Here is a 17099-nt window from a genome sequence, read left to right as displayed (position 1 = left end):
CCCAGAGTAAATCCACCTGTCGCAGAAGTCTTCATGTCTTTAGTTACGTTGTTGTTTTGTCGGACAGGAACCTGGAGAGACGGTGCTCCACCTGGCGGTCCGGATGGGCGACAGGAACTCCCTCCACATTGTTGACTTCCTCGCCCAAAACAGGTAACCACTGCAGTGACTGGTCATTATCCATTCATCTGTGGACTGATTTCTTCATTGATTGCTTGTGTAGCACAGCTGAACATAAAGCAAGCGCGACAACACAAGACTCAGTGATGTTAGCGAGTAGTCCAACAGAAATCAGAATCAAGATAGCCTTTATTGTTCTTGCACTGCTACTCCTGTGAGGTGCCAATTAAAAATTCGTTCATTCATGTCCATAATGATAAATAGTTAAATAAAAACTGTAATAAATATAAAAGCTAAATACTGTTAAACGTTTGGCACAAAGAAGGCCAGCTCGCCATCTGTCCTGCAGCCTTTTATTTCACGAAGCTCTCGCCAACGTCCAAGAGCTTCTTATTTAGTCTCTCTCTTTTTCTCTTCTTAGCTTCCTCTGTCAGCGTCCTCGTCGCTCTCTTCACCTCTGCCGTTAGCTAATGTTACGTAGAGGCTGCTGAGCTTGGTTATGTTGCCCCTCTCGTCCGGTTCCAGCTCGACAGCGGCGCCACTCTACACCAGCAGCAGCATAATGTTTCCTGAAACTTGTATGGCAAGCTAGCCCACAAAGTAATGTTACCGATGTTCCAGATCCCTGCACAGGCTTAGTGCCATAGAAAGCTTTTAACACCAGAAGCAGCAATTATAGAGACTCCATTCAAGATGCTACAAGTCAGTGTAGCATCAAAATACATTTTTAGCAGTTGTTTAAAGAAGCAAATACCACATAATGTTGCTTTAAAACCAGCTAACTGTATAAAGCAGTTCAAAGCTAGAATCCGAAATCAGTCAAAGGAGACATTTAACTGCACAAGCAGGACTTTGACTTGTTTGGAGTATTTGAATGTACAGGATGTGAATTCTTCTTCCACCTGTGAGTTACTCTGTAGTGAACGCAGTGTCCTCACATATGCAGTAGTAACACTAAGGAGTGTGTGTTTCAGCGGTAACCTGGACAAGCAGACGGCCCGAGGAAGCACAGCGCTGCATTACTGCTGTCTGACGGACAACAGCGAGTGTCTCAAACTGCTGCTGAGAGGAAAAGCTTCAGTGACCATCAGTAAGAGCCGCAAACCTCACGTTACAGCAGACTCTGCACACGACAGTGAAACCAGATACAAACAAACTGTAAAGCTTCTTTTTAAAAACCTTTAGCTGATCACTGTTGGGAGATATTGTAGCTCACAGAAATGTACAGACCTTACAAGTGCCAGGCTGACGTCAAAGGTGGTTCTGACCGCTGCCTGTGATTATGGTCAGAACGAGATGATGCGAGTGCAGCCTAAATTAATATTGATTCACGGTCTCCAGTGGATAAAGCTAGAAATAACATTAGACCACAAATCCACCAAAAACAAGGTAGAAACAGGATGAAAAGGCCCCTTTTTCACAGTTTCTGACAATCAGGGAAAATACCCACACTGACATGTATACGTGGTGAACAGATCAGTTGTAAGATCGCTGAGCACATTTCACGGTCAGCAGATAGATTTATTAGTGGTTTAGATTTGGAAATAATGCTCAGGTCACATCTCTGCTATCATAAAATCCTGTGGTTGGTCCGTTTGATTGATCACAAGCGTACCGAGACCACCTCTTGGTACTTTTGGTGCTGACCCGAGTGCAATAGCTGCATTCACACCTGCCCAAACGAACCGGACCAGAGGGGAAACAAACTCTAGTGCTGTTGAACCAAACTAAAGAGGGAGGTGTGAAAGCCCCCTAATAGACTTTGGTGATCCCCTGACTTCTTATTTCTTACTTCCGTAGCATGCTAGATATTAAGTCCTAAACATCAGCGTGTTAACATCTTGTATCAATAGAAGGTGAAGATCTAAGAGCAAAGTTTTCCATTCAACAGTTTCCTGGTGTGTAGGAGCATTGCAGCCTCACGAGGGCGACAGCTCGACTTCAAACCTTCAGTTTTGTTTCTGAATGTCTGTTTTCAGTGAAATGCTTCATTTGACTGTGGCTTTGATTTTAGAACTGTAAGCGTACTTCCTACTTCCGACTAAGACACTCAAGGAAATTACTGTTAAATCAACGGTTAACATAATTCAGTACAAGTGGACTGCTTACAAAAGCACACCATGCTTATAAACCAGGTCACTCAACAAGTACTGCATTAGTACACGTGACTGATTAATGGCTAACATAAAGGCCTATAGAAAACAGGAAACTGCTGCAGCTTTCGATGTCATCGACCACAGCATTCCTGTTGTTAAGCTTAAATGTTCTGATTTCTCACCTTTATCATTAGCTGGGACGAGTTATCTCTACACAGAGAACACAGCAGGTGTCCTTTAAGTCGTTTTCTCCGCTCTTCAAGGCAGTTAGATCATCATAATTTTACTCATAATTTTTGGGCGGCTGTGGCTCAGGAGGTAGAGCGGGTTGGCCGTTAATCAGAAGGTCGGCGGTTCAATCCCTGGCTCCCCCTAGTTGTGTGTCGAAGTGTCCTTGGGCAAGAATGTTAGTTTCCGTTTGAGCACTGAGGCTCAGTGTATGAATGTGTGTGACTGGTGAATGCAGATGTAGTGTAAAAGCGCTTTGAGTGGTCGAAAAGACTAGAAAGGCGCTATACAAGTACGGAACATTTACATTTACACACTGTTTCTTAGGTCTTACAGAAAGTCATTTACAGTTTTTTTTAATATCTTGTCATTCTCATTTTATGTGGCATTTTATCTGTAAATATGTGGGGAAAAGCTCCGTCACGCATATGAGTAAATGGTACATTTTGAATGAATCCATTAAAAAGCAAGATAATAATAAATAAATAAATCTCTGGCAATTTGTATAAGATTCATCTGAACATTATTAGTGTGCTGGAAAATGGATTTCTGTGACATGCAAATCTGTGCATAAGGAACGAGAAAATGCCTCATTTGCATATAAACAAATAAAAACATTATATACATGTAAACCTTTGGTTTGTAAAACTGAACTGTAATATGAGTAAAGTTGGGAAAAACCTGTTTGACTGTGGTGTCTCACCTTGGGAAGAATAAATCAAGACTTTGTCTCCACAGCAAATGACGCAGGAGAGACGGCGCTGGACGTCGCCAAACGTCTCCGACACATTCAGTGTGAAGAACTGGTGAGACTATTTTATATACTGCTTATAATATTTGTTAAAATTTGAGTTTACCTAAAGTGAAATCAGGAACCTGTATGATTCATCCATCCTGTGTTTCATGTTTCAGCTGACTCAGGCTCAGACGGGAAAGTTTAACGTCCACGTTCATGTTGAGTACGAGTGGCGTCTCCAGAATGAGGACCTGGACGAGAGTGATGACGAGATGGAGGACAAGGTCAGATGGTTTCATGATGAACAGGGTGTGTTTTGTGTGAATTGGGTGTCTAGCGGTTCAGATGTGTAACGGTCTATTTCCTGCAGCCAATCCCTAACCGGCGCGAGGAGCGTCCCGTCAGCTGCTTCGTGCCGGGCAGCGGCCCCATGCAGCCCAACCTGGCGGCGCTGGCCCGGGACGCCGCCACGATGGTGCGGGACAAGCAGAGGCCTCAGGTCCCCAGCATGATGATCAGCAATGAGACCTACGGCACCATGATGGACCTCAGCCTGCCGCCGCCGGGACCAACACCGCCGCTGCCACCCAGAGCGCCAAACAGAGGTCAGACACTAAATCTGTATCCAAAAGATACGAGAAACGTTTTCATTCCTACTGGGACTTTTTTTTGAAAGGTTTTTGATAATAACTAAAAAATAAGCTCTCATAATAATCAGATTCGTCATCGCAGCAGCCACAGATTGGTGAGTTGTTCGGTGTCTTAGCTGACTCTCCTTTGTGGTTTTGTCTCCCTGCCGGTTTAGGACAAAGTAAACCTGCTGCTGTGGAAACTGTAGGAAGACAGCGGTCGTGCTCCGATCCCCCCAGCCCTCAAACCCCTGAGAGGAACTCGTCCATGTACGGTGAGTGTCGAAAGAAAAGCATCGCCTCCTCGGCTGGGAAACCTGCCAGACCTCCTGTGGATGATTCTTATTGATGGTTTTCAGATCTTGTGACGTGTCTTTTGTCTCGGGTCTCGTGTTCTTTGCTGCATCTGGAGAATCTTGAACCCCAGATTTTAATCTCAGAGCTGTTTCCAGGTCTAAATCAGATGTTCTCTCTCCGTCTCCCCCAGTGGTCCCAGCAGCCCCTCCTCATTTAGTAAAACTGAGGTCCAGTATGTTGGAGACCAAGTACCTGACAGCCAGGAACACCCCCCTCCCTCCCCTACCAGCAGCAGGACCCCCCCCAGTACCTCCAGTCCCACCAGCACCCAACATCCCACCGCCACCCCACTTCAAAGCTCCGCCCCTTCCCCCTCCAGTCCCCAGTCACCAGACCAATAAACAACCAGGACCGTCAGGACCACCAGGACCGCTAGCACCTCCAGGACCACTGTTACCACCTGTACAACCAGGACCACTAGGACAACCAGGACCACTAGGACAACCAGGACCACTAGGACCCAAATCAATCCCTGGGTATGTAGTAATTTGTACTGGACTGGTCTCTGAAGATCTGCAGATGTTAGTATTGGGTAAAACTGGTTGGTGCAGGTCTTCTATACAGGTACAGGTTCTGTTCTAGACTGGGCAGTACTGAAGGTTAAACATACGGGAGATTTACGGTAAAATACTACTAGTTTGTATTTCTACTGGTCAGTACTTGGAGATACTGGTTGGTCTATTCTGTTCCCAACTATTGCTTCGCTGGTTTACACTAGTTTGTACCGGCTGTTACCAGTCTGAACTGGTCTGAAATGGTTTAAATGGTTAATCTGTTTGTTTTAATGAAACTTGTATCAGTTAATTAATGTTGTCTGATTTCAGATCAGTGAAACCTCCTCCACAGAGACCTTCGGTCAGGTCCGGATCAGGACCAGGTACACACACACACATAAACCCTGTACTTGTGAGGACCCTTGTTGACATATTATATACCATAAAACCAAGTCTGAACTCGCTCACATCCCGAACATGCTGACACACTCACACCTGAAGGTTTTTAACAGTGTGATGGAAATTGTTGTTTTCAGATAAACACCAGGAGGTTTCCTTTCTGTCAGTTTTATTCAAGGAACTCACTGAAACACACACACATCAGAGAGCTGTCAACACTGTCTGACCTCTGACACACGGTGTTTTAAAAGGACACTCTCAGTAAATTTATCTTAAATCCATTTACATTTCAATGCAGACCGTTATACGTTGTAAAACATCACAGCTAGTGATGATCAGAACAAATCGTAAAGCATCTTAAACATTTACCTCTCTGCGACCTCCTACTCCAAAGAGTCCTAAAAGTTACAGGACTGTTTGGAGATGATATTTATTACATTTACTCCCTTTTAGCATTTAACGTAATAAGAATACAAACATTTCATGTAACTTCAGCAGAACTTCAGAAGTGAATGAGATAAAAAATTTAAGAAATAAACATTAAAGGAATAATATGAAAAAGTATGTAATAAAACAATCATGCAAATCAAGGGTGTTTTATAATTAGTAGGTTAAACATTTTAACCTTAAAGAATCAAAGTGAACTATCATAATTCTTTTTATTTTTACTAATTCTACAAATATTTTACTTATTCTACCAATGTGGAGACTGTGCACCTTTAATTTGTTAGTAGTCAACTCAAAAATATGAAAGAAAACTCAAATTACACTTCATGTGATTTCCAAAGAAGAGGAAGAAGAAGGTTTCACACCGTCCAGGTCTCAGGGATCGATTCACATGCTGTCCACACACGTGTTGTTTCTGAGATCCTAAACCTTCATCAGAAGGCGTCCGGATGACGGTGTTATGTCTTCCTTTGTGGTTCCCATCATGGTTGCACACCGTCCAGCCGGGGATATGTGTTTCCTCCTCTCAGGCCTGACTGTCTCTGGTAGTTGAAATGACAACAGGACGACGAAGACATCGAGCAGAACCACGCCTCCATGTTCTCTCGGCCCGTCACCCCTTCAGCGCCATCTGTTGGTCGTCCTCGATGAGTGTTTGGGAGTCTAGTGGTTCTACGTGGCCTCAGGGACACAAGGCGGGGGAAAGCTCGGTTCACTCACTGATCTCGATCTCCACCTGGTTTGAGGCTGTCTGGTTGCCTCTTGTTTTCTAATAAACAGCGTGAGGCAAGCACTTGTCCTTCTGTGAGTTTTCTTCCAGACTCCGTGGGAAACACTCAGCATCAGAGTATTAGCGGAGTGAGCAGTTTGTCTCTGAGCATGCAACTTTAATCCTGCTTCAGGGTCAGCACTATCTCACCACTGGAACGAGGACGGGCTCGTCTGGAGGACACTCAGATGAAAATCCATTTCCACTCCAAAGCATGGTTTACCTCTCACTGAGCTCCTCCCCCACCACAGAGGGGTTTTAAGAGCCTGTCCAACTTTAAAATGAGCAGCAACATGAAGATCTGTGTTTCTGTTCAGGACCCTGAAGATCCTGATGTCATGAGGAATCTCACTGCCTCACCTCTGACCTTTACAAACTCTCACTGTTTTATCTCTCTGTTCCTCATGAACATTAGCTCTTTAACTAACTCCACCACAACTGAGATGTTGGTTAATGTCCCTGCCACATAAACAAATATTCAGAATCAGCTTTATTGCCAGGTATGTGCACACATATGAGGAATTCGACTCAGGATTGTACATTGCTCACGATGTGCTTACTTACTACAAAAATACCATAATACAATAATAAAATAATAATAAAATAAAATCAGACACAAACTACAGAATAGACGACACTAATATACACACTATGAACAAAACAATATAGACATATTGACTAATGATCAGAGTGCAAAGGATGCAAGAGTAAACTATTATTCTCATTATGTACATGTTGAAGGTGGATATGATATACAGGTACACATACATGTACACAGTGTGATGGAGCATAGTGCAAAGGATGCTGGAAAAAATAAATAAGACCTATGACCTTATGACCTGAGGGAGGTGTATTGGTATACAGTAAAATAAAGTGTGTTCTTCTTCTCTCTCTGTAGGGTCACAGTGCAAATCCCCCCAAAGTCCGGCTCCTCCAACACCCAAACCCAGAAGCACCTTCTCTGTAAGTCCTCAAACACATCAGCAGAGGTCAGAGGTCAACACTGAGGGGAAACACTGGCTGTAATCTTAAGCAGCGGGCGGCCAGTATGTAGTACATAACCTCATACTGCGTTTCATAGTCTGGAACGGGCTCAGCCAGGTTCTGGTTCTGGAAAGTAAACAATAGGAGGAAAATAAATGGAAGAAATACGTGGAAAAAGCCAAAAATATGACCACTTTAATGATATATATCTATTACACTTTGACATATTTTCACCAATAATTATATCCATCTCCACAACCATTTTCCTCCCCCTGAAACATTTATTTGCATCACAAATTAGATTCAGATTCATTCTTTATTGTCAGTAGAGGAAATTTGCTTTTACAGTCTGTACAAAGAGCACCTTAAATATGAACTCTCCACACAAACTACACATATATAGACATATATGGACAATATACACATATCTACATATAACATATATGTACAATACACATGTCTACACATAACACAAAAGTGACATCATTCATCTTCTACTTGTCTGTAAGTTTAACGGTCTTTAAACGCAGGAAACAAAACTTTTTGTGGAGCAGCTGTCTGTATCTACGGCCAGATGGGAGAAGCGTGACGCATGAGTTGAGAGGGTGGCTGTGATTTTGTACTATGGTAGTTGCTCTACGTGCAGTGGCAGTATTAATGAGGGCTGGCAGGTTGGGAGTGGGAAGACCTATTATTTTGGAGGAGGTGTTAGTGATTTTAAGAAGCTTATTCTTATTGGTGAGAGAGAGCATGGTGAAGTAGCAGGTAGCACAGTACAAGAGGATGGGTTCAATGATACTACGGTACAGGAGAAGCAGTATATGTGGTTTGACTTAGAGAGTCATTTACGGCGGGATTTACGGCGTGTGTCCAGGATGAGATCCTTGCCAGTTTTGCACTTCCTGAGCTGCTGGCAGACATCTTCTACTGTGGGAAAGATGAAGTGTGGCTGCTCAGGGGTGGGTAGGCTCCTGAGCAATCTTTCACACTCAGTGGTGAAGTTCCTGTTGTCAAACCTGGCATAAAAATTGTTGAGGTCTCTGGAGAATGAGTTGGGGTCAGTGGGTGCAGGCGAGCTAGCTTTTGGCGTGGTGCCAGTTAGTGTTTTGACTTTGTTGGAATGCTTGTTGTTTCTCTTTGAGTTTTATTTGGTGGGTCATCAATGGTCTGGAGTTGGGATATTTTCTTACAGTTTTGACCGGGATGGTGGTTGCCATGGAGAACTTGATGTAGTCAGTTATGGCGTCGGTTTTTATCTAAATTATTATTCAACCAAAAACTGCGTGACAGAATACTATTTAAAAGACGGAAATATTACACTCCTGTTTTGCCAAACTGAACAGGAAACAACAGAGCGAACCTGCAGTGCACCTCGACGCAGTAAGTGTTTATGATGTTTGTTTAAATGTATGTTTAAATAAGAGTAGAGCTACCAAGTGTGCAATCTTGAGAGGCCCTTAAGGCGGTAGTAGGTCTCGGTGGAAATCTCTCCAGGTGGTATCATCGTTGATCGGAACTGTTGCAGTACTGCCAAACTTGGTCAGCAGCGCCGCCTTCAGGCCTGTATAGCAGTTGGCTTGCTCCTCATCCATTGCAGTATAGGCCTCCAATGCCTTTCCAAACAGCAGGGGAACAAGTCTGCATTCCCACTCACTCTCTGGCCGTTTCCACATTTTGGCAATGCGTTCAAATAGCAAATTATTTTCAACGTTCTCACCCATCTGATATGGCGGAATTTTTGGCTCATTATAATGCCTCCATTCTGACCTTGGCTGGTCATCTCTGCCGCTCGAGTCATTGAACTGGAGAGAGGTGTGCGTGTGTTTGTGTGTGTGTGTGTTTATGCACTGTCCGCACTCAGTGATGGAGCCACTGCACATTCTGACTACACATTTGTATTTGTTGTTGGTAGTAGTACAGATGCTTGCTCGCTACATTATGTTTGTTACAGATTGTTTTACGCAAGGTTAAATTAGAAGAAAATGTTCCAGGTTCTTACATTTATTGTCCTTCTGTTGAATTTTCTGCTTTCCAACACCGGGAACCGGCTACTGCAAAATAAATCTGTTAACAGCTTCATACTGCGTACTACTATGAAACGCAATATGCTATATGTAGTACATACTGCGCTCGCAGGTAGTATGTAGTAGGGCTGGGCTATAAAACAGTAATGATAATTATATAATTTTCCTCATTAACAAAATAACAAATGTTCAATAAGTGTTCAATTTAAATCATTTGAATCAGGAACGAATCAGCACTTAATGTTTCTACTAAGATATTTATCCTCGTGCATATTTATTGAAAACAGATTTTCTCAGAATAGTTCAGAATGTTCTGCTTCAGATATGTAAAGTGATCCACTCTTTGGCATCAAGTGTTTGTTCTGAGCAGAAAGAAAAGTTTAAAACCACATTAACTTTCACTCAGGAGCCAAAATCAGCCTTTAAACACATTTATCCTGAGAATTATAGATATTTAATGATATGAAATACTTTTATAGTGACATAACATAACATTTTTGGCCGTATGGCCTTGCTCTGTAGTAGACAGTTCAGATTACAGCAGCTCAGAGGGCAGAGGTCAACATTGAGGGGAACACACAGTCAGCAGCAGCAGAAGGAAAATTTGTGTGTGGATTTAAAGTTTTTCACTGCAGGTCGACACAGTGACGCTCAGAGTTTGTGATTTTAAGACATAACGTTCAAAATATCAACAACAAAGTCTCTGATTCAGAAACGATGACACAGTAACTCTTAATCTGCACGACGACGAGGAGTTCATCCAAAAATCAGTTGTCAGTTTCAATTAGGTCCTGCAACAAATCCAAATTTAATTAAAACTGCAAGCAGCATTGGGCGGTACAAAATCCAATGGAAATAAATGGGATTTTCCGACTGTATTTGAGCTTCAATCACAGCGCCACCTATAGGCCGAATTACACCAAATATTTGGGGTGTCATCAGGGGCCCATGGGGAACAATTGCTCCAAATTTGGTTTAAATCAGACTTGGTTATGGAGCTATAAAATTAATGTAAGTCAATGGGATTTTTTTTGAATAGCGCCAGCTAGTGGCTAACTGCACCAAATTTTGCACAGCTCCTCAGGGGGGCATAGCACATAAGGTCCTCAAGTTTGGTGTTGATCGGCCATTCTCAACCTAAGATATGACACCACTTCCAATTTATAGCGTTTTTCGCAAACATTTGTTAACGTATAATTGTAACAGTTTTTGTCGTATCAAAATGTCCTACAAACTTTCACTGGACCTACTCTATGAGTTTCCCGTCCCTAGCAGTTACCGTTTAGGCCTTAGTATGAGTTTTATGTACAGAAGAAAAAAAGAATAATAAAAATCCTAACAATTACAATAGGGTTCCCAGCTCCGCTGGTACTGGGAAACAAGATACCTTGCATTCGCAGGTTCCCAGCCCACTCTGGGTTGGACCCCTAAAAACTCTGTTTAGTCCAGTAACGGGGAAGAGAGAGAGGCCACAGGGAATTAGAGTTTTTGTTAATGCAGTTTGGTTTAGTTTATTGTCCTCTAACCGACGCAGCTTAAATCCTGCTGCATGTAGTAGTAACGTGTGTGTGTGTGTGTGTGTGTGCAGAAGCAGAAGCCTAAAAGAGTGAAGGCCATCTACAACTGTTTTGCTGATAATCCAGACGAGCTGACGTTTACTGAGGGGGAGGTGATCGTGGTGGAGGGGGAGGAGGACAACGAGTGGTGGGTGAGTAAACATCATCAGTGCCGCCTCCTGCAGGTTTATCAGAGATGTGACTTCCTCTGTGCTCAGCTGGGCTCTCTGCGCTTTTCAGGTCGGCCACGTTGAAACGGATCCGGCCAGGCGAGGAGTGTTTCCTGTCACCTTCGTTCACTTCATCACCGAGTGACGTCACAGGGAGATAATTTACGCTGTTCACTTCCTGTTCTGTCCTCTATCACGGCTCTGTCTGCGTGGACACAGAAAGGACAAAGACACAAAGTGAATCCTCTGGATCCAGACCTGAACCTGACTGCACCCCCACGATCCCCTGAAACAAAACACTGAAGCTGCTTTTTGTTGCACCTGACGGCTTCATGTTGTTCCCACACCATGACTCCATCTTTGTTTTGTTTTTTACTTCCTTCTTCAAACTCACAGAACTTTATTTTAAATTCTAGTAGAGATGAAAAACTTTCCAAAGATCCCAAATGTGTCTAAATGTTTTTAAAATGATTCAGCCAACAGAAAAATAATCTTTCACTGGATGGCAACAACAAGGAGCTTCAGTGAAGATCTGCAGCAACACCAAACATCAGATATCTAACTGCTGCTGCTGCCTCTTGGATCCAACGACAGGAGATCTGAACGCTCCTGCACTCAGTGATAAACGACAGAGTCCAGACCTGAACCCCCTCCGACACGAGCCGGACCTGACCTCGCTGATGCTCTGGTGTCTGAACAGGATCAAATGCCTGCAGCTGCTTCAACATCTGGAGGACGGACGTGGAGCCGTCCACATACTTTTGGCCACGTGGTGTATCTGCTGTGTGAGAAGCTCTCAGTGTGCTGCTGGGATCAAACCTGTGACTCTGTGTTTCCAAAATGTTTTCAGGAGATGATTCTTATTCTAAATCTTCTTCTTCTTATTTGAACGTGTCGGCTGAAGGGAAACTGTGTGGCTGTTTATGAGAGGAGGGTTAATGTTAACGTCCACTTTGATTTGACTCATTAAAAACAGCTGAAACGACTCCGCTGGGCTTTTTAATGGACACACTCTGTTTTACTGTCTTCTTTCTTTCTTTTTACTTTCTTCTTCATATAATTTCAACTCTCCTCCCTCTTTTAAATTCATCCTTTCTACATTTATTCTTTCTTTACTTTTTCCCCCTCTTGACCTGCAAATAATGATTCTTTTCCATCTCCAGAGCTCAAGCTCTGACGTCTGCAGAGCTAGCAGGTTTATTGCCAACTACATTTTTACATATGAGGAATTTGCCTCGGTGTGTTAAATAGAGAGAAAGTCAAGCGATCCAAAATGTACAAGTGTAAAAAATAATACAACAAATAAACAGGATATTTGACAGGAATGTGCAAAAATTCACCTCCAAAACTCACTCAAACCATCAAAACACAGAAGTATAATTTGTTAAAAATGTTGTGAAAAATAGCAAAAAGTAATGTTAACTGACAAATGAAAATGCTTTGAGAAATGTTTGTTTGCACAATAAGAAAACCTGCAGTGCAGTTTAAATATAGACGAAACAAATGTGCACTATCCAAAAAAAGTACCCCCAGACCTCCCCATATATTTCATCATCACATCTGAGCCCTGATGTCCACTTTTCAACACAAAGTGACGCCCTTGTAACAACAGGAAGTGTTCTATACAGAAATAAACTTAATTAATCAGACATTAATCAGTGACCCACACAAAGCTGTCTCTTGATTTAAGTTAAAATGTTTCAACATTCCTCAGAATGTAAAGACAGATAAACGGTATGAAAACCTTCTAGCTGTGTTTTCCTCTGCTGTTGTTGCTGCAGCGGTCTCTGTGACGGTGGGACCAGAGGGCTGTTTGAGAGGGCGGCTGGCCGGCCTCTCCAGCTCCTCCCACGGATTGGTCCAGACTTCCCCCACCGTCACTTGCAGAGCTCCTCAACTCCGAAAACATTCAAGCACATTTTTGTTCCGCCATCACTTCTTGTAAAACTGTCAATATTCAAAATGTACACAGTTGATTTCTCACCTCAAAACTTCTCAGAAGTGGATTTAGTGATGAAATAATGTGAAAATTGTAATATCTAAAACTTTCGGTTGCTGGCCTCTGTCTGGCACGAGCCCTGATGACGCAGTGAATAGTGATGATTCACTCTGACCATTCAGGAGCGTGCCGTGGTTTAACATGACATTTTAGTATCGCCTCAGCTCACTTGGAACCTCGACGGAGGTGATAAAAAAAAGTACCTGGTAGCAGGTACAGGTACAACCTTTCCACAATGGAAAACCTAAAAAAGGAGAGTAGAGTCGAGGCGAGCTGCTACTGTGCAGTGGAAAAGGGGCTATACACTGCTACTCTGTCTGCACGATCAGGGTATGGCTGCTTCTCTCTCACCCGTGTCACCTTCCTGTTGTTGTCAGACAGTTTGAGGTTTCTATTTGTCTATAAATCTATTTGTGTCCAGTGTGAGTTCACAGAAATCTGATGGAGAGAACGAGACACAACACAGCAGCAGTTTATCATCAGACACATCTGAAGGTTTATTCTTTGTTTGTGTGCTGATGTTGTTCATTTCTATAAAGTTTAATGATGATGCATTTAGTCAGTAATGTTTGAATGAATAAATACAACTATCAACTTTGTATTAAGAGAAACTGACTGTGTGCTGTTTTGTCATCATGAGTCAGATTGAATCCACACTTACACTTCCTCAGACCAGGTTTTAACCTCTGCTCTCCACCATGGTCCACCCTGGAGGAAGAAACACAGTCAGAGTGATTTTCTATCCAACATGAGTCCTAACTGCTGTTCAACATGAAGCAGTGTTCCTCAGTTTGTCAGTGTGACAGAGAAACTGGCTGAAACACACATTTATTTTCTTAATGAGTCCCTAAATCACCAATGTGCAGCTAATCCACCTGCTGTCCCTTGCTGTGATGCCCGTCCTTCCTCTTCCTCTCACCAGCTGACTCATCTGCGTGACAAAATAGTCTCAAACACAGTCAGATCAGCTAACATTAGCTAGCGAGTCAGGATGGGTGGATGTAGTATTATGAAGCTTTGGGGCTTCAAACTCAGCAAACACAGTTGCATCTCGTGGCACTTTTAGACTGGGGCTGAAACGCCACCATAACTCGCTAATAATAATAATTTTAGTCTTGTGTACAACAAAAGTCCAATATTGTTAAATATCCATACTTTCGTTCCTAATTTCTGCATTAAACATAGATGATAGATTGTGTAATATGTCACAGTTAAATAATTATGCGTTGTCCAAAAAAGCTTAGGTCTAGACTACATATAAAGGCTACATATAAAGACTTAGCTGACACAAACCTTTTGGTGTAGTTTAGTCCGAGTGTCACCATTTGTTTTTAAACTTTATGGTTGATATTTATGACATTTCATACATATGATGTGATTGGACAGTGTTAATCATTAAATTAGCTGATAACTTTGTTACATTAGTACAGCTGCATCTCAAATTTGAATATGGTGGAAGTTCATTGTGAGCACCAGAACCAGACTGAGAGATTAAAGACTCAGGAAACTTTTGCAGGAGTTAATTAGCTGATTACAGCTCTTCTCAGGTCATCCAACAAAGGTTGAAGTCAAGGGCAACTGGACTTGGTTGAAGATACTGGAAGACGTTTCGTCCCTCATCCAAAGGACTTCTTCAGTTCTTCAGTCCTTGTCAGGTCGACATTTCTGTACATTAAATAATTTAATATAAAATTCTAATACATTTTGGGATACTAAAGTTTTGATTCCATGACCTGTAAGCCCTAATCATGAAGTTTAAACCGAAGAAAGTCTTGAAATATTTCACTTTATAGCATGAATCTAAAATATATGATGGAGCTAACTAACCTACTGATTGTCATCAGGAGGAAATGTTGTCATACTTTCTCATGTCTTTCTAATCATTATCCCCATATTTCTTTATTATTGTCCTTTCTTATCCCACTAATGTGCTGAGATTAGCTGTAAAGCTCCCTGAGATAATTATTTGATGCAAGCTCAGGCACACTGTATTGAACCTGTGTGCTTCACATGATGGAAACAAGCCTCAGAATCATCTGCCCATCTCTAATAGTGGGGTAATAAATGCATTTGACTTCATGCGGCGCTGCGCAGTACTGACTTAACGTGATGCCTGCTGGACTTAAAATAAGGCATGCTGGTTAGAAATTAGGGGTGGGGGGAAAATCGATGCAGCATAGTATTGCGATATTTCCTGTGCCAATACTATATCGATTCACAGACTCAAAGAATCGATCTTTTATTATATAAATTGTACATGAGAATTTAACTTTTTGGTAGTAAAATCAATTCAATTGCTCATTCAGTCCACTAGATGGTGCTGTTTGTTTTCTGGTGAGGTCAGCGGGGTGACTGTCAGCTTGCAGGAGCATGTAGATAAAATAAACAGCGTCAGAGAAAGAAATCAGAAATGCACCGTCTGCATTTAAATCAAGTGTATGGACTTTTTCAGATTTTTTAAGGAGGGCACAACTGAGATAGATATAACACATAGGATTTTTAAGGAGTGTTGCATGAAGATAAATTACTCTGAGAATACCACAAACATGAGGGCTCATCTCACATGCCATCTTCCAGAGTTAGCGTTAGCCAAGAACAGTAAAGCTAATGCTAAACCAGCTCCACTGAAAAACCAACCAACACTGAACACATAGCTTGACAAAGCAATCTCCCAATTCAGAGCGAACGAAGAAAATATCTCAAGCCATCGCCTACTTGAAAATGAGGCTTTTGTCACTAGCTAAAGACACTAGAATCAAGGTATGTGACTCTGTCGTGCCGTTTTTTCACAGATACAGCCGTGTCCAAGCTCTACAGAGAAGTGAAACTTAAGGTTTGGGAAAGTTTGAAAACAGCAGACCATGTTGCATTTACGTGGGATGCATAGATGTCACTGGCAGTGGATTCCTATGTGACTAATACAGCTCATTATCTCACAGAAGATTGGCAACTGCTGGCTCACGTTCTCCAAACTGGAGCAGTACATGAAAGTCACACTGGTGAACATTGCTCACCTCTTGCAAATTGCAGCATGGGAATGTGGGATTCTAGATGAAAACCTGGTGTTGTCACCGACAACGCTTTCAATATGGACGTTTCCGTTCTGTTAGCGGGACACCTCCACATCAAGTGATTGGCGCACACACTGAATCTGCCGTCGTAGCGGGCATTAAATCTGCCAGTAGTGTCCAGGCTCATGGGGAGAGTACGGCGAATAACCTGCTTTTTCAACAAAGGTGTGGTGGCAAACCACACTTTGGAGAAAAACCAGAAAGTGTTACAGCTCCTGACCCATAAATTGAAAACTGATGACATGCTACGGCGGTTTCTTGAACAGAAGCCTGTCGTTTGTGCGGCACTGTTGTCTCCTGAAGTAAGAACGTGTAGCACAGATGTCTTCACATTGAATGAGTCTGATAGTGGAAACGCTGAAGAAATTGTGCAGGCATTGAAGCCGATGCAAGTGGCGACCACTGTGACGTCTGAGGAAAAGAATCTTACTCTCTCACAGTTGTTGTATGACACACAGGACAACATAAAACCCTGCCATTCCTGTCCCCAGAGGAGAGACAGGAAACCTTGGCCAGAGTGGTTGCAGAGGCTGTAACCCTTCAGGTAATAAAACATTTAAATAATAGAAGCTGAATACATTTTAACCCACATGGTACTGCTCTACTAATATTGTAGTTATATTATTAAAGATAAAAAAATTAAAATAAAGACAAATTCCAGCCAAGATGAGGAAGTCATGTGGGCTAACACACCTACTTGGTCAGACTTATGTGGTGATGTTGGAGCCCCACCCAAAATCATTATCTGCCATAGCTGAGGAGGAAGTGAAAAGATACCAGGAGGTGACACCACTGGCACTCACAGAAGAGCCACTAAATGGAAATCAGATGAGCGAGTCTATCCTTTCCTGGCCACGCAAAAAGATACCTTTGTATCCCCGGTACTAGCGTCTCAGCCAAAAGTGTCTTCTGGACAGTTAGAGACATCATCACAGCACGAAAGAGCAATCTGAGCTCAAAGCATGTTGATCAGCTCCTCTTTCTGAGCAAGAATGCTGACATTCCTTCACTGTCCAAATG

At 42.5% G+C, this 17099-nt stretch overlaps 3 protein-coding genes across 6 annotated transcripts in view; 2 read left to right on the top strand and 1 right to left on the bottom strand.

The window, feature by feature from the left end:
• The window catches only part of asap2b (ArfGAP with SH3 domain, ankyrin repeat and PH domain 2b), a 34391-nt gene extending 22396 nt beyond the window's left edge, over window positions 1-11995 (top strand). The window contains exons 18-28 of the mRNA XM_038727590.1: window positions 68-153; window positions 1095-1210; window positions 3183-3250; window positions 3357-3464; window positions 3551-3785; window positions 3986-4084; window positions 4297-4642; window positions 4991-5043; window positions 7174-7238; window positions 10872-10991; window positions 11080-11995. Of these exons, the coding sequence (XP_038583518.1) occupies window positions 68-153; window positions 1095-1210; window positions 3183-3250; window positions 3357-3464; window positions 3551-3785; window positions 3986-4084; window positions 4297-4642; window positions 4991-5043; window positions 7174-7238; window positions 10872-10991; window positions 11080-11154 (1371 nt within the window). The 3' untranslated portion in view covers window positions 11155-11995. The remainder of the gene's footprint in view (window positions 1-67; window positions 154-1094; window positions 1211-3182; window positions 3251-3356; window positions 3465-3550; window positions 3786-3985; window positions 4085-4296; window positions 4643-4990; window positions 5044-7173; window positions 7239-10871; window positions 10992-11079) is intronic.
• The window catches only part of LOC119909376 (NLR family CARD domain-containing protein 3-like), a 622129-nt gene that overhangs the window by 408971 nt on the left and 196059 nt on the right, over window positions 1-17099 (bottom strand). The window lies entirely within an intron of this gene.
• Window positions 1-17099, top strand: part of LOC119909386 (NACHT, LRR and PYD domains-containing protein 3-like) — a 239804-nt gene that overhangs the window by 148630 nt on the left and 74075 nt on the right. The window lies entirely within an intron of this gene.

Source organism: Micropterus salmoides, unplaced genomic scaffold (assembly GCF_014851395.1).
Source record: "Micropterus salmoides isolate LMB-PRFRI ecotype aquatic unplaced genomic scaffold, ASM1485139v1 Ms_hic_scaffold_18, whole genome shotgun sequence".
NCBI lineage: Eukaryota > Metazoa > Chordata > Actinopteri > Centrarchiformes > Centrarchidae > Micropterus > Micropterus salmoides.
This window is presented reverse-complemented; position numbering and strand designations above follow the sequence as displayed.